The sequence below is a fragment of the Balaenoptera borealis genome (genome assembly GCF_965194805.1).
Source record: "Balaenoptera borealis genome assembly, chromosome: 5".
NCBI lineage: Eukaryota > Metazoa > Chordata > Mammalia > Artiodactyla > Balaenopteridae > Balaenoptera > Balaenoptera borealis.
The window spans coordinates 58,992,503-59,017,674 of NC_138862.1; the positions used below are offsets into that span (position 1 = coordinate 58,992,503).

The window sequence follows — 25,172 nt, forward strand, 5'->3', positions numbered from 1 at the left end:
CCTCTTATTCCGCTTCTGGCCTGGTCTTCTGCAAGTCAGCCTCTGCTCCTTTCTGCTAGCAAGCCCCAGTCCTTGCCTGTGGGTGTGCAGGGTGGCTGTGTGTCAAGATGTTGACCATCATTAGCTATAATTAGAGGGTGAAGCACTGGGAACAAGCAGTGGTACCTGCAAACCAGAGTAGCTGGCTTAGAGTTTGAAAGCACATTTTCACCTGTCTGTAGAGGCATCCTTGAAACTGTGAATTTCTCTAGAGTCCCGGGTGTACGTTATTTGTATGAAACTCAGGGTTTGGCACATCTCTTGGCTGTAGTGGAGTTTATAACCTCAACTGTCAGCGCATCAGTCTAAGAGTATTGGCCTATGTGACCTCTGGCCACAAGAGAGAGCTCTTTGCCAGTCGTTGGCAGGGACGGTGTCCTGATTCACTCTTGGGACTGGCTTGTCTGCAAAACTTGCCCTTATGTAAAATAGATAGCTAGTGGGAAGCAGCCGCATAGCACAGGGAGATCAGCTCGGTGCTTTCTGACCACCTAGAGGGGTGGGATAGGGAGGGTGGGAGGGAGGGAGACTCAAGAGGGAAGAGATATGGGGATATATGTATATGTATAACTGATTCACTTTGTTATAAAGCAGAAACTAACACACCATTGTAAAGCAATTATACTCCAATAAAGATGTTAATAAAAAATTTTTTTTTAAATAATAGAAACAAACAAACAAACAAAAAGATGTTAAAACAAAAAACAAAAACAAACTTGCCCTTGGGTGAGGGTCTCAGATGTGGCCACTCTTAAATATTTTATTGCTGGCTCTTAATCTGGACCTTTTTAAAAAATCTAGGCCTTCTTGAACCAAAGGATATCTGTTGAGAAATCTAAATGTTAAGGTAGCATTTAACAAGCTGTATAGACTGTTGATTAGCTGAGGATAGCCTCATGATTATTTTTATTTTAGAAATGGGAAAGTATGTTCTAAGAAGATGAAAACTCCCTTTCCTTAGGTCCCCTTACTGAGAGTTTGCAAAACCTTAGGAAGTGGAAATGGGACAGAAAAAGTTTCTCACTTTGGGGACAAACCAGGGAGGTATGATTTGCTGCTGATACCCAGGCCCATCTGTGAGAGTTTAGGAGTCTGCATCCAGCCGATGGCAGGGAGCTTTGGGCCCTACCTTGAACATTTTATAGGTTAAGTAATGAACTGGTTAAACTGAGTAGCTCTGACACTCACTTGTTGGGGCAGGGAGAGGCTGTGGTGTGAGAACAGGAAAAAAGGGGTTCCCTGGTCTGCCTCAGGGGTAAAGGCTGGTGTTGGGCAGCTCTTGGAGCCTCGTTGACAATAGCTGAGTCAGTATCTCCCCTGCATGGCCTCTCCTGGCAGACTCCTAGGGGATGGGTTCTAGGTGGAAGGAGGAGGTTAGGATCACCTCAACTTTGTGTGATGGATGCGTTGATGAGGGGCTTCTAGGGCAGTACACTCTTTGCTCTTTTGTCCTGGGAGGGAATGCAGAACTAAAAAGATGTTTTCCCTAAAATCAGTTTCCTGAGTTGCAGTGTGATTCTGTTGATATTTTTAACTGTCTCTGTTTGGTTTGCCTTTCAGTGGTGAAAACGCCACCATAACCTACCACCTGCACTTTGGGTTTCCGTCGGAAGACCACAACTTTATGAAGTACGTGATGAGTGAGGAGTTGGTGCTGGGCGTTTTGCAGCAGGATTTCCATGATCAGAACGTGTCCGGTTGTGAGACTCTGGGGCTTGATCCAGCGTCCCTCCGGTTCTCTGGTAAGTCGAGCACATCAGAAGGCAGAGCTGTGATGATAAACAAGTGAACCAGACAGGGCAGATGGCTCGATTTGTTTTCTAAGCAGGTGATGTTCCACACTCCGCGGAGGTCACCCAGTCCCTGCCGTCCGTGAGCAGACAGAGCAACTGGAAAAAATGTTACGGAAACAGCTAAACTATAAACATGACGGTTGCTACGTGTTTCCTTGCTGTGGTTCACCCACATTCTAAGCCCCATATCCCACATCACAATATCATTAGAAACCTTCATGGAAACACTGTAGTCTCACAAGAGAAGCAAGTGCTGAAGAGTTTGAAGTAAACGATATAGTTAAGTTGTTGAAAGATGACCTCAGTATGGGGAATCTGTCTCTTTTTCTATTGAAGGCCACTGAGTCCGTTAAGACAGGGATCCCCAACCCCCCGGGCTGCCGACCGGTACCGGTCCGTGGCCTGTTAGGAGGCGGGCCGCATAGTAGGAGGTGAGTGGCAGGCGAGCGAGTGAAGCTTCATCTGCCGCCCCCCAGCGCTCCCCCATCGCTCCCCCATTGCTCCCCATTGCTCGCATTACCGCCTGAAACACCCCCCCCCCCCGACTCCCACCTCCAGCCCCAGTCTGTGGAAAAGTCGTCTTCCATGAAACCGGTCCCTGGTGCCAAAAAGTTGGGGACCGCTGCATTAAGATATTAATAGAGGGACATAAAAAGGCAAGTTCGTCTCTTTCCGTAGAAGATTGTAATACATTTACTCATCCACTTTTAAAACTAAGAAAAGGATGGGGAAATGGAAATGTTTTTTTAACAAGCATAGAAGATACCCGACTTGTCAGAATCTGAGAACGTTGTACAAAACCTGCCAGAAAGGAAGGTGGAAAGGTGAGATGACCGCCAGCCTTCGAGACCTCCTTCCCTCACATCTGTCTGCACTGAGCTTTGGCCTTACTTCCCATTCTTCTTCTCATTTCCCACTTCTGATTCCTCACTTGGAGAGGTTTTAGCTCTTGTTTAATGCCAACAGTCTTGGATGGTTTTTCACCCACAACCCATCAGAAACACTCTGCACATCAGCAGCGGTAAATACTAGTTGAATGAATGAAAAAGGTGAATGAGAAGGAGGTGTGGTGAGTGGCAGGCACGGGGCCAGCAGCTGAGGGTCAAGAGAGTGCAACAGATTATAAAGCACACATGTTACCACACGGTGTGAGAAGAGGCATTTATTGTGATGACACTTGATTCTTGGGAACGGAAAGTGGAAGTGGGCTGATCTTGGCCTGGGAAGGCAGAGAGTTTTATAAAGCAGTTCTTAAAGCTTTCTTTTTCCCAAATGAATAAAAAGAATGACGTTCAGAGGGCCAACTTTTAGCTCACTGGGAAAGTCACATCAATGAATAGTTTCTTCCCTGAGCCTCTAAATAAATGAAGTGTGTCTCTGGGCCAGGCAGATAACATACTGTGTGGAGTGAAGAGGTTCTGCCCCCTGTACAGGAATTTTAGAAAGAAAGAAGGGGGTGAGGGAGAGGGAGAGAAGGAAGGAAGGAAGGACCTTTCAGCCCACTCCTGTGTACGGCAGAGAGAGAGGAGGCCCACCCTGCCTGCTGCGTGGTGACTGACCTTGACTTTCTGAGCCTCCTCTAAAGCTGTGGTCACCAGCACTTTCCAAATGAAGGCCAGGGGGTGGGAGGAGGGTGAGACAAGGTTGAGGATGAATATGAGGCTGGCAGGTCCGCGTTCTGAGGGCAGGTGGCTCATGAGGCCTGACACAAGACCTGGAACTGAACCTCAGACTCTGCCTCGGGGATGCAGGCCCGAGTGACGCTGTTTCTGCCCCTCAGGAGACGGTACTCTTTCTCTCAGGCATTTTTCCTGGGGATGGGGGTTTCTGTGACCCCCCCCCCCCCAGCCCACCTTGCAGAGCATGGGCGGTGTTTGATATTTTCAGGAGCATGAGTATCAGTCCCTTCTCAAGTAGAAGGGTAGACAGTGACCATTTGGGAGGTGAGGAAGGAAGAAGAGCGATGCAGAGAAGGTAGGGGGGCAGAGGGAGGGGCAGCTCAGAGCGAAGTCCAGAGGGAGGGAAGAGAGGGCTGTGAGGCCTCTGGGAGGGACCAGTGAGGCCCGGGGGTACTGACGCCAGCAACCTGTGTTCGTCGGCGCGGTGGGCTTGGCGAGGTATCCCCCCGCTCCTGTGCGGAGCTAGGCAGGCGCTGTCGCACAAAGATGATATTCTGATTCTTCAAAGAGCAAAGTTTGTTTTTGTTTTTGTTTTTAAATATAAATCTGATTCTTTTTTAAAAAATAATTAATTAATTAATTAATTAATTTTTGGCTGTGTTGGGGCTTCGTTTCTGTGCGAGGGCTTTCTCTAGTTGTGGCAAGCGGGGGCCGCTCTTCATCGCGGTGCGCGGGCCTCTCACTGTCGCGGCCTCTCTTGTTGCGGAGCACAGGCTCCAGACGTGCAGGCTCAGTAGTTGTGGCTCACGGGCCCAGTTGCTCCGCGGCATGTGGGATCTTCCCAGACCAGGGCTCGAAGCCGTGTCCCCTGCATTGGCAGGCAGACTCTCAACCACTGGGCCACCAGGGAAGCCCTGTTTTTTTTTTTTTTAACGTTTTCCTCTTTTTAAAAAAAATTTATTTTATTGAAGTATAGTCGATTTACAATGTTGTGTTAATTTCTGCTGAACAGCAAAGTGATTCAGTTATACATATATATCCATTCTTTCTCATATTCTTTTCCATTATCACAAGATACTGACTATAGTCCCTTGTGCTGTACAGCAGGGCCTTGTTTATCCATCTCATACATAATAGTTGCATCTGCTAATCCCGACCTTCCTGTCCGTCTCTCCACCACCCCCACCCCCCTTGGCAACCACAATTCTGTTCTACAGAGAGCAAAGGTTCTTAAAGTTCTTTGGCTCATATGCCCCTTAGAGAATTGGGAGACAGCCTTGTAACTTCTCCGGGGGAAAAAATGCACACACTCTTCCCCCTGAATTTTACAATTTCAGGAATTCCAAGGATTCCCTGGAGCCGGGCTGCAGTTCCTTTGGGGTTCCTGTGTGTGTGCTGAAGAGTCAGAACCTTAAATTAGCTTGTAATTTGGATTCCTAAGGGATTTTGTGTGTATTTCTCATCCTCTAATTTGGAAATATGACAACCCTTTGGCCTAACTGCAGGCATCATGTTGATGCCTTCTACAAATAAAAACCTCCCTTAATATGAAGAGTCATAAGTGAATTTTTAAATTTATATTTTCTTCCTACTTTATTGAGATATAATTAACCAATAGCACTGTGTTAGTTTGAGGGGTACAGCATAATGACTTGACACATGTATTAGGAAATGACTGCTGTGGTAAGTGTAGTTAACAGCCATCATCATCACCTTGTATAGTTACAAAAGTTTCTTTTCCCTGGTTAGGAGAACTTTGTGGATCTACTCTCTTAGCAGCTTTCAAAGGTACCCTGCAGCAGTGTTACTGATAGTCACCATGCTGTACATTGCATCCCTAGGACTGATTTATCTTGTAATAATAAGAAGTTTGTGCCTTTTGACCACCTTCATCCAATTCCCCCTCCTCCACACCCCACCTCTGGCAACCACCAATCTGATCTCTTTTTCTATGAGTTTGGTTTTTTTTTTTTTTTTAAATTATATCTCAAAGCTCTTAATTTTTATTTTTATTTATATATATTTTTTTGGCTGTGTTGGGTCTTCGTTTCTGTGCAAGGGCTTTCTCTAGTTGCGGCAAGCAGGGGCCACTCTTCATCACGGTGCGCGGGCCTCTCACTGTCGCGGCCTCTCTTTGTTGCGGAGCACAAGCTCCAGACGCGCAGGCTCAGTGGTTGTGGCTCACGGGCCCAGTTGCTCCGCGGCATGTGGGATCTTCCCAGACCAGGGTTCGAACCCATGTCCCCTGCATTGGCAGGCAGATTCTCAACCGCTGCGCCACCAGGGAAGCCCCTATGAGTTTGGTTTTTTAAGATTCCACATATAAGTGAGATCCTGCAGTATCTGTCTCTCTCTGTCTGACTTATTTCACTTGGCATAATGTCCTCAAGGTTAAGGGAATTTTTTTATTGGATCACTGCCCCCACCCCCCTTCTACCTCTGAGCTTCTTCACCTAGTGGAGGGAGGGGTCCAGGGACAAGGAGGGGAAATCTGTTTTACAATGTAAAACAGCTGCATGAGTTATTTTGGACGTGGGGTAAGTTATTTTGTTGTGTTGTCTGACATGTGAGGGAGTTAACCAGTAGACTGAGTAAGGAACAAAAGCAAAAACTGATTAATGTGAGAGAGAAGAGGAAAAAGCTCTAGGCAATGAGAATAGTGAATCTCGTTTGCACAGATTTGGGGTAAACGGATGGGCTGGCTGCTGGCAGAGAGGCCAGTGTATGCATTCTGCCCTCGAAAGGACTGCCTGGGGTGTGGAGGGAAAACATTTAGGTTGTTTATAGATTCCCCAGGAAACACAGAGTTTATAGCCAAAGAGCACTGCTTCTCAGCCAGGACAACTTTGCCCGCTCCAAGGTATTTGGCAAAGTCCAGAGACATTTTAGTTGTCACCATTGGGAGTGTTTGTGGGAAACTAGCATCTAGTGGGAAGAGGCCAGAAAGATTTTTCTAAACCTCTTACAATGCACAGGACAGCTCCTGATGGCAAAGAATGATCCAGCCCCGAACACCAACTGCCAGAACCCTGCTGTGGCGCACGTGGGTCCCCTATGTCCTGTCCCGAGTCATTGTCTGGGTACCTCTGCTTTAGTCAGGCCAGCTGTGCTCCATTTCCCTCATCAAAATGTCTTGCTGAATATTATGCTGTATTAAAAAATGAAAATTTAGAGGTATTTTTATGGTTAGATTATGAAAAAAAGACTGTTAAAATGTCCTCTGCATCCAAAAGGCCTCGTCAAAATGTTATTTATCATGAATTATACCGAAGCAAATAAGCAAACAATGTAATTTGCCTTTTGAAAGGAATTCGGAGTTGTGTGCATCTGTGTGCGTGCGTGCGTGTGTGTGTGTGCATGTGTGCGCCTCTGCATGTGTGCCCCTGCGTGTGTGCTCATGTGTGCCTCTGCGTGTGCGCATGTGTGCATGCGTGTGTGTGCGTGCATGCGTGTGTGTGTGTTGCCTGAAGAGTAAACCTCCTCTGTTAGGAATTTACAGATATTCCACTTTTACATTAGAGTTTATAATCAAACCCAGTGAAATAAAATAAAAACATAAATGTTTAGAATAACCATGCTTTTTAAAAAATGGTGACTTTGTATTTTCTTTTCAGAATGAAGTGGTCGAGGTCGATCTGTGTCTGAAAGCAGCACTCCACTGAACTTTGGGATGAAGAGAATTCATTCCGTTTTACAGAAGAGATCCTGTAGAGATCCTGTGAATTAACGTAGAAGGACTCACAGTGACTACAGGGCTGGAGACGGCCCTTTTTCTCCTGATTCTGCACAGTTAGAGTCTGGCACTACGTCCAGCAAAACAGCACCCAGGGCTGCCCCAGCTGGGTCCAGATGGGGCGGGGTGACCAGGCGGCGGGTGGACCTGCAGGGCCAGGTCGCTGCTGGTCTTGAAGCGCTCTCTGCCTCCACCCACACGTGGACACGCTGTCTTCAGGGTAAGGGTGGCCTTTGAGGCAGGATCCCGCCAGCCTGAGCCCGTGGCGAGAGAACGGGGAGAGGCGAGGTGAGGGAGAGCTGAGCCAATCGCTCCCTGAAATCCTCCGTCCCACCCCGATGTCTGATGTACCTCCAAGCAAGGCTGTGAGGAAAAGGCAGGCATTTCACCAGACGTAGGCAGCATGGTCTGTGTCTCCTTCCATAGCCCATATCTCAGCAAACTAGCCTTGGCACTCCATCCAATGTTATGTAGAGCTACAGAAATGAGGTGTGTGTTTCTCATTTCCCTTCTGTGTATAGTTCCTGCGACTCCTGAACACCTCTTACGGAAACACGGGTCCATGTTAGTTTTGAACACACGACTCTCATTTTGGATGGTTTCTCCATTTATATTTTCATCAACTTTCATCGGAGAATCATTAAGATTGCTTACCGTCTGCTCTAGGTAGTACATGTTGGTTTTTGTTGTCCAGAGTCACTAGCCTTCCTGTAGGATTCAGTGTCTTCAGGCACTGATTGTGTATCTTATTGAAGATAGTTGTGAAACAGGAAGAACCGCGCTCAGAAATAAACTGCTGGAAGTTTAACGTCAGATCCTTTTGGGGGGGGTGAGGGTGGAGTGAACAAGAGCGACTCTATTGGTCGTCTACGGATATAGAATTACCTGTCATGAGGGAACAAAGTGTCTTGTTAGGAAAATGGCTTTGCTGGAAATTTCCAGCAGAGTTTTGTGGTCATGTAATGAGAGGTTCTCAGCCTCAGTATCTCAGTTAAATTGGCCCTGGGTGGACGTCAGGCTGGGGGCAGCTGCTTTCCGGGATGTGTTGGAGTACGTGTTGGAGTACGAGAGTCTCCGGCTAGATTTGCCTGGGGCTCTTTATGACCCAGGACTCTGCATAATGTGAATGTGCTTTGTTATTTAACTAAAAGATAACATTGTGTTTCAGTTTGAGGATAGTTCCTCCAACTAGTGAAACAGGTGAATTTCCCTTCTTCCTCTTATTTTATATGTCAAACCTAAACCTTCGTGTTTGTACTTTTAAGAAAATAATGAAGAACTTTATTTTTGCCTCCGCATTGCCACGTTGACCTTTGCTTCATAGGGGTTGACTCTCCAGGGCCAGGATTTGGGTTGGCATGTTCTCGCAGTAAATGGTGTTGGAAGTGACCTTTTCATTTCCCCAAGGGCAGCTTCCCCTTCTGAGTGAGTAAGATTGAACTGGGCTGGCCTGTGTCTTCCTCTCCCTGTTCCTGTTGCCGGGGGAGCAGGGGGGAACCGTCTCTCCTCTCCACTTCCCCCCGGGGCCCCGCAGGCAGGACCAGGTGTCTGAAGAGCCTGGGGCTGGAAGGAAGGACTGTTTCCTGTCTGGAGGCAGGACCGGGTTTGATTCTGATCTTCCCCTCTCTTTTGGAAACCACCAAGATGCAGGCACCTTGTCTTGGGTTCTGACCACTTGAAAGTCATAGAGAGCATTTTCCGTGAGTTTGACTCTTCTGCCCAAATGGTGTGGAAAGAGCTGAACTTTGTGACTAGAGCGTTTTGAGGTGTTTGGGGGAAAATGGCACTTACATACTGTTGTGCTATAGGAGATGAATTGATTGGCCATCACACATCTTCATGAAGAGCATAATGAAGGTACATAAGAAGGTTTCAACGAATATCTGTGGTATCACTGAAAGGCTTTTTTTGTTTGTTTTGTTTTGTTCTGTTTTGTTTTGTTTTGTTTTTTTGGCCACGTGGCTTGTGGGATCCTAGTTCCTCGACCAGGGATCTAACCCAGGCCCTCAGCAGTGGAAGAGCAGAGTCTTAACCACTGGACCACCAGGGAAGTCCCTCACTGAAGGATTTGAGAAAAAAAACTGGTCTTTTCTGGGAGTCACTTAGGTACAGGCAGAAAGGATACAGCCAGATCAGTGGAACCTGCCCCTCCGCCCATTACTGACAAAAATTCTAGCCATGTGTCCTATTCTTTTCTCCCTTTCAATTTAACTTTGTTCTGCAGATTTTTTTAATGATCTGTGTTGCAGAAGGCTACAGAATATACCAATGAAGAAGAGGATGATAATAAGGAAAAAAGCCACTGGTTTTATTAGGGAGTCAGGCTCTGCACAGATGAAACAGGAAACAGCAGGAAAAAATAGGTGTTAAAAATAAATAAAGACAAACTGCAGGGTTGTGTGATGGTCAGAGAAAAGGGTGAAAAGTATAGTTTAATGGGAGAAGGCTTTGCCTAGGAAGTAGGTCTGGAGCTGAACCTTGAAGCAATGGTGGGATTTGAATAAACAGATTTGCTTCCCTTTACACATGTTTGTGTCTTAGGATGAGCTGCGTGTTTTCTCCTTTCCCCTTTAGATGTGGACTCTGGACATGGATTCTGCCCTATTCAGAGTCTGATTAGTGCTGAGAAAAATGCGAGAAATCTCTATGTCTTCCCTTCTCTGCTCCCATTACTGTTTCATTGTTTTAAAATAAGCTAATTCACACTATTACTGCATTGCTAGCAGCAATCTTTCCTTTATGATTAAAGTTCACTATCCTCTTAGCAACAGAAGGCAGCCCTCTCATCTTATAGTTAGGAAACCAAGGTCTGGAGAGGTGGAAGGACCAGCCCAGAATTCCACAACGTTGGGGTGCAAAGTCCAGCCTAGTGGACAACCACACATGATCAATGGCCTCCAACTGGTGGGCACCCCAGGGTCATGCTCAGTTCAGGCTTGGCTACCATCTGGGAATCCATGAGGAGCACAGGTGGTGAGGGGGAAGGGATGGGTTGAGAGCTGTGATTATCAGACTGTACAAGAGTCTCTGGGGTGATAATGACCACTCAGCGCTTCACCCAGTGCCTCGCGAAGGATCCCTCTGTTAAGAAAGCAGGAGAGACTTACACAGATCCATTTAACTGTTGACAGAACCAAGACACACTCTGATCAAGTGGCTTTCAAGTAGCTTTCTGAACTCAGTAGGTTGGCTTGGAAAAGAACAGAGTCAGATAAATGTAAACAATCTCCTTTTTCTCTGAAGGCTCCTGTGGAATCTTGGGGACTCAACTTTCCTGTTCTACCTATGCCTTTCCATTCCTGAGCATATTTGAAGCATCTGTCACCCAAGGTTGTCTTAAAAACGTGAGCATTTGAATTTATTTGTTGTCAACGGTAGGTTTCCCTGACCTATCTTTGTCTTCTTCTGTTTTATGTAAAAATTTATTCACAGACTAAGAGATTATTTATAGCTACTAGTATGAACTTAAAGCAGAAACCACAAAGCCTGCAGATACTGCATAAAATATGCCTCTGTGAACTTTGGCAATGTATAGTTTTAAGATCAACATCAGGGAGGGGAATTTTCTGATTATATGTGTGACTTAAGGGACCAATTTAAATCCTCAGTTTCTTAATCAAGGACAGGAATTCTTTAACTTAGGGGTTGCATCCCCAACCCCTTGAAATTGTATACAGATATTTATGTGTGTGTGTGTGTGTGTGTGTGTGTGTGTGTGTGTGTGTGTGAATGTACATTTTCTGTAAAGAGGGTACCCTACTTTCATCAGAAATCCTGAAATCTATGGAAAATAGATCAGCATTATATACAGCCCTAGTAGTTATTTCAGAGCACTCCCAAAGGGTTCTCCTGCTCAAAAATAATTCCCTTTCAAAATCCCTCTAAATTTCATTATAAGAACAATTTTCTTTGTTTAAGCATTTATACTTAACATGTTCCCTATAAAACATATTTGGGACAAGTAATTCTTTCATGGGGTAAGACTCAAACAACTACAACTTATCATGTGGTACTAAGAATATTTAAACCAATCAACTTCCACAGTGGTCCAACGTCCACGTGAAAAATCCCAGTGTAAACCCCAGCAATTTTGTGTTTCTGCCTCGCTGGAAGAGTGCCAGTTGGCCCTGCATCACCAAGCACATCAGCACATGTTTTTCTATAGACATCATAAAGAGTTTTGTATCCCTTTACTCTTTGATATCGTTTGTTCAGAATCTGTGACAGATGATGTACATACATTGAATATAATGCTCCTGCTTATGGGTGATGGAACTGAGCCTCCAATCTACATGCAAGTTCTCAGAGGGAGGAAGAATGGGAACCAGGATTCGAATCATTGATTATCTGACTCCAGTATCCACATTCTTTGCCCTAAGCCATGTTACATCTTGTACTGTATTCCCTGCTCTCATGCATGTCTCCTTTTGAACTTGAGTGAATCCCGGCCAAAGGTCAAAGTTAGGATTCCGTGTGGAAGAATTTTGCTAAAAATAGGAAGTTAGTGGAGTAGAAGATATTAAGATGTGATTGGCTCTTAGATCAAGACCATCAGCTGGCTGAAGTCTCAGCAAACCTGTGTTGATACATCCAACCTTAAGTCACTGGATTTATCCCTGCTGGGCCCTCTAGCACACTTTAAATAGCAAAATGATTTAACTTTGGTTTGGTTGGGGAACAAACAGTAATTAAACTCATAATGCATCTACTGCTTATCTCAACAAACTTTTTACTATTTTAACACCCCTAAAATTAGGACAATAGCTACGGGTTAAATAAAACAGGAAGTTGAGAACACAGGTGTGCATACAGAAATAGTCTAATTTGCTAATTGTTCTTGCTCTCACCCTAATTTATGGTTTAATATTTCCATACCATTTTATTGGTACTAGCTCTTACGGGTTACACCGATACCCAAACGCACTTTTGTTTAGTTTATCTATAGTTATGATTATTTAAGGAAGGAGTCTGCAAACTGTTTTTCCGAAAAGGGCCACAAAACAAATATTTTTGGCTTTGCAGGACCTACAGTGTACATCACAACCTTTCAACTCTCCTGAAGTTGAGGAGCCACAGACAGTACATAGACAAATGAGCGGGCTGTGGGCCAGTGACATTTTATTTACCAAAACCGCGAGTCGGCCAGATTTGGCCTGTGGGCCATAGTGTGCTGACCCCTGTTTTAGGGGATAGGCATAATTGTAGAAACACTAAAAGAAAGATAAGGGAAAATAAATAATTGGGGCATAGGGAGAAATGCTCATTAGAGAAGTGAGGTGTGTGTGTGTGATTTTTCCAATGTGGACTCTATTCATAGTTTATACATGGCGTATTATTTAACACATACATATACCCTGTAGTAGAGGCCCTTCTATGTAGTATATTGGAAGAGCACTGAATTGGAAGCCAGGAAGTCAGGCTCTAGGTAAAGTTCTGCCACTCACTTGAAATGTTGCATTGAGCTAGTTATCCTCTGAACCAGAAAAGATAATGGGATTAAAGGATCTCCAATGATCTACCCTATCCTTCTCTGATGCTATGATTTTCCTAAGATTTCTAGGGAGAAATACAAAGTTAAAAAATATGGATTAAAAATATATAAAAAATATATAAAAACTTGGCCTGGAACTTACTAATTCAACCCATGTAACCAACCACACCACCAGAGCCAATGAGTCAAAGGACGCTCTGCGAAGGACACTGCTTAGAGGTGTGGAGTAAGAGGAACGCCACAGGTGCCCACCCGGAAGGCTGTGAGTGAGGAGCTGGGTCTACACACGTGTGGAATGAGGACTCCCCTTTGGGTGCACTTACTACGATGGGTGAAGCTTCCCTGTGACTTCAGAGGACAGTCATGTGGACATTTTATAGGAAGAACCTGAACAGAGGAGCAGGGGATCAGGGAGTTCTTCCCACCACTGAGTAGAATGGCCCATTTCTTAAAGCCACTTAGAACCAAAGATGGTCACTTCCTTCTCAAAGAGTGGGTGTTTGGGATAGTTGGTTGATCTTTGGATGTTGGACATTGAGAAGGATCTAGGAGACCCTGAGGCTTGCAAACTACGTTCTCCAGTGACCCCTACAGAAAGGGCTGTTGTGTGTGTGTTGAGGGGGAGATAAGCTGAAAGGGCTTTGTGCCCCATGCCTGCTTCAACCAGAGCTCCCCATCCCTGGCTTTTATTTGCTGGTATTAAGTACTGATCCAGTCACTTCATTAGAAATGAGAAGATTGAGCCTGAGAAGGGGGCATAAGTGGATGTGGCTATATCAGGGAGTCAGAGAAGATTCTACTGGGCATGAGAAGTTCATATTCATCTTCTGGGGAGGACGGATGCCTAGGGGCCGAAGGCACACGAAGAAGCGAATACTCAGTCCCGTTTCTGCCCAGCGACTCTCCTCTGGGCCTCTCAGCCTTGAGGGGAACGTTCTCATAGCACTCCTCAGCAGCGTTCCCTGATGGCCTTTTCCCGAGGACGCTGTGATTGATGAGGGTGTAGCACAAATCCTCCGAGGAGCCCTGGTCAACATTCTCCTGCTGGTCAAAGGACAGCCATCATCAAGACCTGGCCTCTTGCCATTCCCTTTATACTTCATCTCAACAGAGGTTCAGCCTTGGGCAAAGTCTGTCTTCCATGGCCGCTTCCCTTCCATCTCTTGTGTCTGGTTTTCCTACATGGCTGCCCCAGCCCAACCGCTAGCCCATGCTGCCAGAGTTCTCATGCTGCTCAGAGAACTCAGCCTACTCAGGCATGCATTCTCTGCCCCACGTCCCAGAGTGACCCCAGACCACACTATGTAATTCCCAAAGTCTCAGGGCCCTGAGGCTGCTCAGTCTTATATAAGAGAACAATCTGAAGACACCTTAAAGTGCTTGGGTTATGATATTTAACCACCCATTCTAGAGATATCTGCATTAGTAAAAAGAGAATCCACTTAAGAGAAGGTCTCATTCAGTGAAATCTCAGGCGATAAAAAGCAAAACAGCAAGGTACAGGAGAAAGAGCATGGATTTGGGAGTGAGACTTGTTTTTGAATCATGCCCCTGCCATCTTTTCAGCTGTCTGGCTTTGAGGGAACATCACTTAATGTCTCAGTTTTCTCATCTGTAAAATGGGTAGGAAAATAATAATACAAATCTTACAGGGTTGTTGTGACAGTTACATGAGATGATGCATATGAAGCGCTCAGCCCCCTGCATGGCATAAACTAAGTGCTCAATAAATATTAGTTCCTTTCAATAAATTGTGCAACAGAGATGGCTCTTGCTTCTGCTGTCAGGCTCTGCATATGTCCCTGGGCTCACAAGCACTGGTGTCTAAAGAATTCGATATTAAGGTCAGAAGGGGTCTTGGAGGTCTTCTTCTGCTATCTGAGGTGTCTGCATTTCTACTGTCATCTCAGAAAAAGTCTCAGAAATGTTTGCATTACCTGGATGGGAGCAGGTGATGTTTCTTCATCTGGAGAAAGAAAATACACTTAATGAATTTCAGGTCATGGGGAGGTTTCTGGGAGGGGAGGAGAGGGGCACTGAAAGATAAGCAACCAGAGAGCCAAGGAACAGAAGGGGTAGTCCTCCTCCAGCTATCCTGATCTTCAACACATCCCTGGGGAGTGACAGGGCCATCTAGCCAAGAAACAGCCAGAGCTGTGCTGAGACGCTGAGTGGAGGGAAACACATTCAGTGGGTCTTTGGATAGGAAATCACACTTCCCTACCTTCCTCACTCTTTCCTTCTCTGTCCTTCCTTACCTAAAATTTGTTGCATGTCTACCCTGTACCAGGAACTGGAGAGACAAAGAAGAATCAGACAGTCCCTGTCCTCAGGGGGCTCACAGGCAAGCATAGGAGGCAGTCAGGGATCTAAGAGAGATCCACAATGCAGAGGAAAGCTGTCGTTTCTACTGTAGGTGACAGGGGACGATGGCAGTATGGAAGCTGGTGCTCAAGGAAAGCTTTACAGAGAAAGGAACTCTTAAACTGAACATTCCCATTTTTGAGACTGCTCGCAGAAACAAACATAAGCAGACCAATTTTTCAAAAGCCAATGTACTTAAAACCAGCTGGCTCTGGCCACTCAGCAAAGAGGCAAACACACTAGCTCAATAAGCAAACATGAGAATTCACAAAGAAGCCTCATGATATCACCCTACGTGGGAGGTGGTTGTGCCGATACAGTCCACCTTGCTGTGTAAAGATTTATATTCCCTCAGTACTGACATTCCAGATTCTCACATCTCTATAAATTCCCCTGCTTATCTAGGACTTCCGTGACTATCACTGCAAGAAAAGGGTCTGTGGGGATCCAAGATGGTGGCGTAGGAAGACCCTACAGTCAGCACCTCCCATGGACACACCAAATCTACACCTACATACAGAGTAATTCTTTCTGAAGAAGAACTGAGGGCTGACTGAACAGCTTTGCACAATAAATGACAGAAGGACCAAATAGAGATGGGTAGGAGAGACGGTATGGGCAGGAACACCGTCCTTGATACAGCAACATGCAGGAGGGAGGGGTATCACTGAGGGGCCCATGCGTACATTCGCCTCCCTCCCCCCACCCCGGGGTGGGGGACACAGCAATAAAAATAGAGGTTTAAAAGGCACCTAGACTCTAGGTGAAGAAATCCATTTACTACCCCTAGAGCATCTGCCAAATGGGCAGGGAACTACTGGAACACTCCTCAGGTTCAAAGGCACTGGAGGCCACCATAGTCCAGGTGCTCCAGCCAGGCTGCCAAGATGACCGCTGCATGCTCCAGGCCCACAGAAGCTCCAGCCATGCCCCAAAAGCAACACCAGGGGGGGTGCACTCTAGCTCTCCACCCCCAGCTCCTACCCCAGCTCCAGCCATCCCACCAAAGCTGCTCAGCACATACAGTCTACACAGAGGCTACTCCTGCACAAGGCCATGACTGCAAGACTGGGAGTCTTTGACTAATTCATAGAAACAAACACAGGAAATCAAACAAAACGAGGAGACAGAGGAATGTTCCAAATGAAAGAACAAAATCACCCCCCAGACACAAACCCTAATGAAATGAAGATAAGTCATTTACTTGATAGAGTTCAAAATAATGATCATAAAGATGCTGACCAAAATCAGGAGAAGAATGGAGGAACAGAGTGAAAACCTCCACAGGGAATTAGAAAATGTAAGAAAGAAAACCAATCGGAGATGAAGAATACCATGACTGGAATGAAAAATATACTAGAGGGAATCAACAACAGATTAGATGATACAGAGGAAAGGATCAGTGATCGGAAGACAGGAGAGTGGAAATCACCCAATCAGAACAGCAAAAGGGAAAAAGAATTTTTTAAAATGAGGATAGTTTAAGGAATCTCTGGAAAAAACATCAAGCAAACTAACATTCACATTATAGGGGTCCCTGAAGGTGAGAGAAAGAGGCAGAAAATGTATTTAAAGAAATAATGGCTGAAAACTTCCCTAATCTGGGGAAGGAAACAGACATCCAGGTCCAGGAAGCAACAAGATGAACCCAAAGAGATCCACACCAAAACATATAATTAAAATGGCAAAAGTTAAAGAGAGAAAAGACAGCAAGAAAAAAACAGCAAGTCACATCAAGGGAGCTCTCATAAGACTATCAGCTGATTTTTTAGCAGAAACTTTGCAGGCCAGAGGGGAGTGGCATGATATATTTAAAGTGCTGAAAGGAAAAACCTTAACAACCTAAGAAAACTCTACCCAGCAAGGTTATTTTTCAGAATTGAAGGAGAGGTAAAATTTCCCAGACAAGCAAAAACTAAAGGAGTTTATCACCACTAGACTGGCCTTACAGGAAATGTTTAAGGGTCTTCTTTAAGCAGAAAAGGAAAGATTATAACTAAAAATAAGACACTATACGAAAGAAAATATCTCACTGGTAAAGGCAAATATATATTAAAGCCAGTGGAACAGCTGCTTGAGAAGCTAGTATGAAGGTTAAAGACCAAAGTAGTAAAATCAACTATAACTACAATAAGAAGTTAAGGGATACAGAGAATAAAAATGTGAAATATGATGACAATAACATAAACATAGGTGGGGGGCAGTAAAAATGTAGTGGTTTTAGAATGCATTCAAACTTAAGTAACTATCAGCTTAAAACTAACATATATACACACACACACACACACACACACACACACACAATCACAAGAGACAACTACAAGTAAGCCAACAAACTGGACAATCTAGAAGAGATGGATACTTCCTAGAAACATCCAATCTTCCAAGACTGATTCAGAAAGAAATAGAAAAAATGAACAGACCAATTACTAGTATCAGTAAAATCAGTAATCAAAAAACCCCCAACAAACAAAAGTTTAGGGTGAGACGGCTTCACAGGTGAATTCTACCAAACATTTAAAGAAGAGTGAATACCTAGTCTTCTCAAACTCTTTCAAAATATTGAAGATGAAGGAATGCTTCCACGCTCATTTTACAAAGCCTGCATTACCCTGATACCAAAAGCAGACAGAAAAAAAAAAAGTACAGCCCAATATCCCTGATGAACTTAGATGCAAAAATCCTCAACAAAATATTAACAAACCAAATTCAACAATACATCAAAAGGATCATACACTGTGGTCAAGTGGAATTTATTCCAGGGATGCAAGGATAATTCGATATCCACAAATCAATGTGATACACCACATTAACAAAATGAAGGCTAAAAATCATATGATCACCTCAATAGATGCAGACAAAGCATTTGACAAAATTTAACATCTATTTATGATAAAAACTCTCAACAAACTGAATATAGAGGGAATATACCTCAGCATAAAGGCCATATACATCAAGCTCACAGCTAACATCATGCTCGATGATGAGAAGCTGAAATCTTTTCCTTTAAGATCAGAAAAAAGACAAGTATGCCCAACACTCACCACTTTTATTCAACATAATATTGGAAGTCTAGCCCCAGCAACCAGACAAAAAAAAGAGATAAAGGGCATGCAAATTAGAAGGGAAAAAGTAAAACTATCGCTCTTTGCAGATGATATAATACTATATATAGAAAACCCTAAAGACGCCACCAAAAAACTATTAGAACTAATAAATTCAGTAAAGTTGCAGTATACAAAATTAACATACAGAAATCTGTTGCATTTCTATACATTAGTAACAAACTATCAGAAAGAGAAATTAAGAAAACAATCCTATTTACAATTGTATCAAGAAGAATAAAATACCTAGAATAAATCTAACCCAGGAGTTAAAAGACTTGTACTCTGAAAACTATAAAACATAGATGAAAGAAATTGAAGACCACGCACAAAAAATGGAAAGATATACTGTGCTCATGGATTGGAAAAACTAATACTGTTTTTCACAGAACTTGAATAAATGATCCTAAAGTTTGTATGAAACCTCAAAAGATGCAGAATAGCCGAGCAGTCTTGAGAATAAAAAAGCAAAGCTGGAGGTATCATGCTAGATGATTTCAAACTATATTATACTACTGTAGTATGCTATTACTATAGTAGTACTATGGTACAAATACCATACTACTATACTGAATATTATTAAAAAGACAACAAATAACAACTGTTGTCAAGGATGTGGAGAAATGGGAATTTTTTGCACTGTTGGTGGGATTGTAAATTGCTGCAACCTCTATGGAAAACAATATGGAGTTTCCTCAAAAAATTAAATATACAACTACCATACGATCCAGCAATTCCACTTCTGAGTATTGATCTGAAGAAAACAAAAGAACTAATTTGAAAAGATACATGCACCCCAATGTTCATTGCAGCATTATTTACAACAACCAAGACAAGGAAGCAACCTAAGTGTCCCTCAGTAGATGAATGGATAAAGAAGATGTGGTATATGTATATACAATGAAATATTACTCAGCCATAAAGAGAAGGAAATCTTGCCATTTGCAGCAACATGGATGAATCTAGAGGGTATTATGCTGAGTGAAATAAGTCAGACAGAGAAAGAAAAATATCGTATGATTTCACTTATATGTAGAATCTAAAAAACAAAACAAACGAACAAACATAACAAAATAGAAACAGACTCATAGATACTGAGGACAAACTGGTGGTTACCAGAGGGGAGGGGGCGGGGGTATGAGTTAATAGGTGACGGAGATTAAGAGGTACAAACATCCAGTTATAAAATAAATAAGTCATGAGAACCTAATATGCAGTATAGGGAATATTGTGAATAGTACTATAATAATTTTGTATGGTGTTGGTATATTATATATATTTGATATATATGGTATATATATCAAATCACTACGTTGTGCACCTGAAACTAGTATAACGTTGTAAGTCAGTAACTTCAATAAAATTTAAAAAAAGAAAAGGGTCTGTGAGTTTCAGCATTAGAGGCCTTATTTCTACCATTAGAGGTCTATTTCTATTTCTGTTTCGCTGTGATGGAGATTGGGGTTTCCTGCACCCACAATTCCCCTGGGTGAAAAGGCTAAGGGTGGGAGGGCTGTATGATTTTTTTTACACACCAATAGGGCTTGTTTTTCAGAATCAGAGTGAATGAACCAGGCTCTCCTCTTTAAACCCAGGAAGGCAAAGGCAAAACTCATTTGTTTTTCTTCTTTAGAAACGTTGTGGCCTGTCCTCAGGCCTGTACTTCCTTTGCTTCCCCCCTTACACGTGACACTCCTCACCACCCTCTCCTTCAAATGCTTTTCTTTCCTTAACTTTAGCCCTGTTCAGTCACCAGAGACCGTTGCATCAGCCTCCTAAGTGGTCTTCCAGCATCGGCTCTTGCCACTCCCTCCTACAATCTGTTCTCTGCACAGCAAACTGGGTGATGTCTTTAATGCAAATGTGGTCATACTTGGCCCTTGTTTAAAGCCTTTCAGTGCCTCCTGTAGCTCTCAAGACAAAAACCCTAACCCTAAACTTGACCCCAAGGCCCTGCCCCTCCTCTGTGCTCTCTGTGCCCACACTGGCCTCCTTGCAGTTCCTTACATGTGCCTCACACCTCCACCTTTTGCTTTTATTGTTCCCATTTAACGCCTTCAGCCTGCAGACCTCGGGAAATGACAGAAGGCTATGGAGATCGATAAGCCCGTTCTTGCCTCAATGAGCTCCCAATTTAGTGGAGAAAAAGAGACACGCAATTGAACAAATTGCAGCAAATGTGTGAGTGTTATACTAGAAATATGCCCAAGGAGCTTTGGGAGCAGAGGGAAGGGGCAGCTTGGAAACCTAAGTCTGTCAAAAGTAAAAATGATGTGAAAGCAATGACTTACTTTGCTTTGGGGAGTCTTGTCTCACTTTACAAATGTGCATTTTTTTCCTATAAAAGAAAAGGAAAGGAAATCGGTTGTTTTAATATTCAGAAACTCTCAAAGGGAGTTACACTCAACTATGAAAACTTATGCTTAACTCATTTGTTAAAGTTATAAGCCTCTTATAATACCTCCTTCAGCCAGAGAAATAAGAGGATAGGAAAAAGGAAAAATTAAAGATAAGACCGAATAGAAATCTACTCCTTTGTGTTTTTCTCTCTCTCCCTTTTTCTCCTTCCTCCTCCTTTTTCTGAGGCTGGTATGGAATTGATTTATAGATGGAGAACTATGGTTATGTTATACATAACTTTTTTTTTTTTTTAATTGGCTGTGTTGGGTCTTCGTTGCTGTGCGCGGGCTTTCTCTAGCTGCGGCGAGTGGGGGCTACTCTTTGTTGCGGTGTGCGGGCTTCTCACTGCGATGGCTTCTCTTGTTGCGGAGCACGGGCTCTAGAGCGCAGGCTCAGTAGTTGTGGTGCACGGGCTTAGTTGCTCTGCGGCATGTGGGATCTTCTCGGACCAGGGCTCGAACCAGTGTCCCCTGCATTGGCAGGTGGATTCTTAACCACTGTGCCACCAGGGAAGTCCCCTCTACATAACTTTTTGGAGAGTTTTTTTCTGACAAAATTTCAATTTCTTTTATATCAAGGAGCCATTGTTATATCCAATCCCAACCTCAATCCCAATCTATGCTATCCAAACAAACAAGGAAGCAAGCAAGCAATCAAACACCTCCCATATGAGCATAGAGGTGACTGCACTGTACTGATGACCCTCAGAAAAACACAGTATAAATATAATGGCAGCCAATTATCATCACAGGAGACAAGGACAACATCTGCTCTAAGGAGAATGGCCATATGTCCTGGTTTACACAGACAGTTTAGTTAATGTTGTTATCAATCATTTAGTGACACTTAACTATTTTTAGCCTCCTTTTCACTCGCAAAAGTTTCCCAGTTTGGACAATGAATTATATGGTCACCCTGGCTATACGTTCTCTGTGCAAGGGACGGAAATGCATGCTTCTGTCCCAGGTAGACGCTGGGATTTGCAGTGTGATTAAGGTGCCTTTCTCTACATTGATAGCCAGTTTCATCCTTGCTTCTGAGGGTTTCCCGTTTGAAGAGTGTGTAACCACCCATGAGACTATTGTTCCTGTTTCTCACCAAACTCGAAGCGTCACTTCCCTGACTGACTCTCAGATGATGGTGCCTGGGCTAGTGCCCAGCTTCCACTGTGGCCACGGACAGTGGGTAATTCACAGGTAACTTACAGCAAATACCACATTGAAACTACACTTATAGGGAAATAACCCCTGAAAACAGTTCTCCACTCACCATGGAAGGCAGAAACACCCGTCAGCGATGTGGCAGTCCCAGCATCTAAAATACCCAAGAGATGACACAAATCACAAGTTTAGTTTCTGCAGCTTTGTTAGGGTGACTCTCTTCCCTCTGTCATTTCTGTGAAAACTCTTTTTTTTTCTCCCCCAAGATAATATTCATTCTAGGTGACTTGGACACATCTGTCATACTAGAATGGCTTCATCCTCCTAGGACATTAACTGGACCTTTGGAAATATGACATTATCAACTCCTAATCAGAGAAGGAACTTTCTGCTGTGTTCCCAGCAAAGGAAAAAAGGCTTGCTTATCTCCGATTCCAGCGATTTATGTGGCCTCTTGTGATGAAGGACACACAGAGTTATCTCCAGGAAATCAAAGTAAAAGTGTGTGGACATTTGAGAAAATTCTTCTAGGCACCGATTAGGCAATGTTTACATAGGATCCCGCTGCACTCTGAATTTCTCCTATTTACACTCTATTATAATTTTCTGCTCACTTGTCTATATCCTACACTAGAAGGTGAATTTCACAAGGTTGGGGACCATATTTGTCTGTTCATCATGGTATAGATTACCAGCATATGCCACAATGTCTGGCACATAATAAATATATTTTCAATAAGTATTTGATAAATGAAGGAGTGGCTAAGAACAGAGCAATTCTAACTGGCTCAGATCATCAGATCTGCCTTATTGACCTCAAGGTATAGCTATATAAACAGGACTTGTTATCTCTTTAATGGCAGAAAGGCTCAGGGTCTCTCAGCAGTCAGACATTGAGGCTAAGTCTGGGCATCTTTCTGAACTGAGTAACTATGTAGAAAAATATGTATTTCTATCTGACACCATATAATGAATGTATGATGCTAAATGTAAAGCAATAAGCTAAATGCAAGAATATCAGTGCCCGATAAGGGCACTGGCCTTGCCTCATGTAAATTGCAATTTTCACAGAAAACACCAAGGCAGAGAACATGGGATAAAAGGGAAGGAAAGAATTAAATAAAGAAAATAAATTGGCTCATTGTTTGGGTTGGGTTTCTGTACAACTATCTTCTTATTTGTGGGGAGTTTAGGGTATAGAGAAAAAGAAACTAAAAATTAAACACAATTTACTGTGTGCTTACTATATATATATATATATATATACACATACATACATATATACACATATATATATGCACACACACTATAAATGCTACTTACTATTGTATATATATACTTACTATACATACTACTTCCTAAATGTAAATAACATATACATTTTCTATGTTATATTTCACTTAATCCCAGAATAAATCCATGAGGTAGATATTATGATTCTATGTCTTACCCATGAAGAAATTGAGGTTAAAAAATTTATGCAACTTGTCTGAGGACAAGTGGGAATAAGTGGGAGAAGCTGAGTTTGCTTCTGGCAGATTCATCTTCTGAAACTCTGAGTTCCTCTCATGAAGGGAATCGGTGCCATTCTGCCTGATGGTGGGAATTTCCCTGCTTTTTGTAACGAATTTGATCTGGAGAGACATGGTGGCGTCTGCTGACTGGATGATGACCAGGTGGTAAGGGTGAAGTTGAAAATCAGATCCAAGTAAATATAAGACTTTTGAGTATATTAAGGAAGACATTTTAAGTCAGCATAGAAATGAAGACTCTGGGCCAACTGAGTAACTATGTAGAAAAATATGTATTTCTGTCTGACACTATATAATGAATGTATGATGCTAAATGTAAAGCAATACAACTATGAAAATTATACTGTGGCTTTGTCTTATTTTGGGATGGGGAAATAATTTTAAGCATAAATTGGTAGAAACCAAAAAGCTTCCTAGATTTAATTCAATGATGTTTAAATATATAAGAAAAACATAAAAATTCTGTATGGCACAAGACACTCAGATTGGACAAAAATATTTTTGGTAATATTTATGAGAAAGGGCTAATTTCTTCAAAGTAAAAATAGCTTTTACAATCAATAAAACAAAGTAGACCAAAATCCAAAACAAAAGTGGGCAAAAGTCATATTAGCTCTTCATGGATGAAAAAATACACATCTCTGATAAATATAGAAAGTAAAATAAAGATAATGCTTCTAATGTTATAAGTAGTTATAACTGTGACTTCCCAGTTTATTTGCTTGTTTATACTTTATTTATTCTCCAAGTTCTTTTACAACTAACATGTATTAATGTCACAATCCTTCACTGCCTCACCAAAGTTCTAAAATACAAAATTACAAATGTAACATCAATCATAACTTTCTCAGTCACATCATACCTGTATTTTGTTTTATTTTTCTTTTCAAGACAGTATTTATTTAGGTTTCCAATCATTCATTCAGTGTTTATTGAGTGCCTACTATATGCCAGAAACAATGTTAGGAAACAGAAATTCAAAGATGAATAAGAAACAGTCTCTACTTTTGAGGACCTCACATCTAGACATAAAAATAGGGACTTATAATCCGATAGGAGAATGCTAGAGTTTCAGACTTAGGGCTGTGAGGATCTGAGGAGAAGTCCCAGACAACACTGACCCTCAGGGAGGGCTGGGAGACATTCCTCGGGCTCACCAAGCCTCCTTTTGTCAGGTGGCTTTTTGGATTCTATGTTCTAGCTCTCAATGGCATGAACTGAGCTCTGGGACACCAAACACAATCCTGTAAAGACCACCCCCCAACTCCCCAGCTAGCTCATTTTCTCCAAACCACCTCACTTTGTACCATAGGGATTCCCTTGTTTTGGGTGGTACTAATTTTTACAATGGCTGCTTTGACATTAATGAAGATGATGGTCCAAGAAAAGAATATCTTCTAATTATTGAACCCTACTCTGTATCAGGTACTATGCTAACATCACACACACTAGAACCCTCCAGCATAGGTATTGTGTTATTATTTCCAGTTATCATGAGGAAACTGAAAAGTTAAGCCAAGTTCTCTACCAATTTCAATGACCTCTGCTTACCTGTTGCAGGGAATGTGCACCAGGTAAGGTCTTATGCTATCAGGAAGCTTGCTGTTTATTTTGAACTTTAATAGTGACTAAAAGGGTGGTGGTGTGTTTAACCTTAGAAGAGCATAGCCTCCGGGCCCCCAGAAAGTTGTTCCATTTCTTAGGGGGTAGTCTATTGCACAGAACTTCCTTGATAAAGTCTTGCCTTTCAGCTGTCCTCCACCAGATGCTCACTGTGATTCTGGGGGAGAAGGCCAACCTATAAGGAATTGAACGTGTTCTCTGGCACGTAGTAGGCACTTCATTCTTGTCAGTCCCTTACCCAATTGCTTTCTCCCCAAGAGTAGACCTCTTTTTCTCTTTCTGGCTACATTGCCCAGACCCATCTCCTCTGCTCC

General features: G+C 43.0%; 1 protein-coding gene across 6 annotated transcripts in view; it reads left to right on the forward strand.

Annotated features, from left to right (window-relative positions):
* The window catches only part of LOC309630024 (TPA-induced transmembrane protein), a 52,821-nt gene extending 29,245 nt beyond the window's left edge, over nucleotides 1–23,576 (forward strand). The window contains exons 5-8 of one of the 6 annotated variants that reach the window (XR_014245368.1): nucleotides 1,600–1,781; nucleotides 7,066–7,404; nucleotides 10,428–10,528; nucleotides 12,851–23,576. Coding sequence is in view for 1 of the 6 variants with exons in the window: in XM_082394765.1 (XP_082250891.1) it covers nucleotides 1,600–1,781; nucleotides 7,066–7,070 (187 nt within the window). In the remaining 5 variants the exon portion in view is untranslated. Of the gene's footprint in view, nucleotides 1–1,599; nucleotides 1,782–7,065 lie in introns of all 6 variants that reach the window. The other 5 variants (XR_014245364.1, XR_014245365.1, XR_014245366.1 and 2 more) reach the window with 5 other exon arrangements.
* The last annotated feature ends 1,596 nt before the right edge of the window (nucleotides 23,577–25,172 follow it).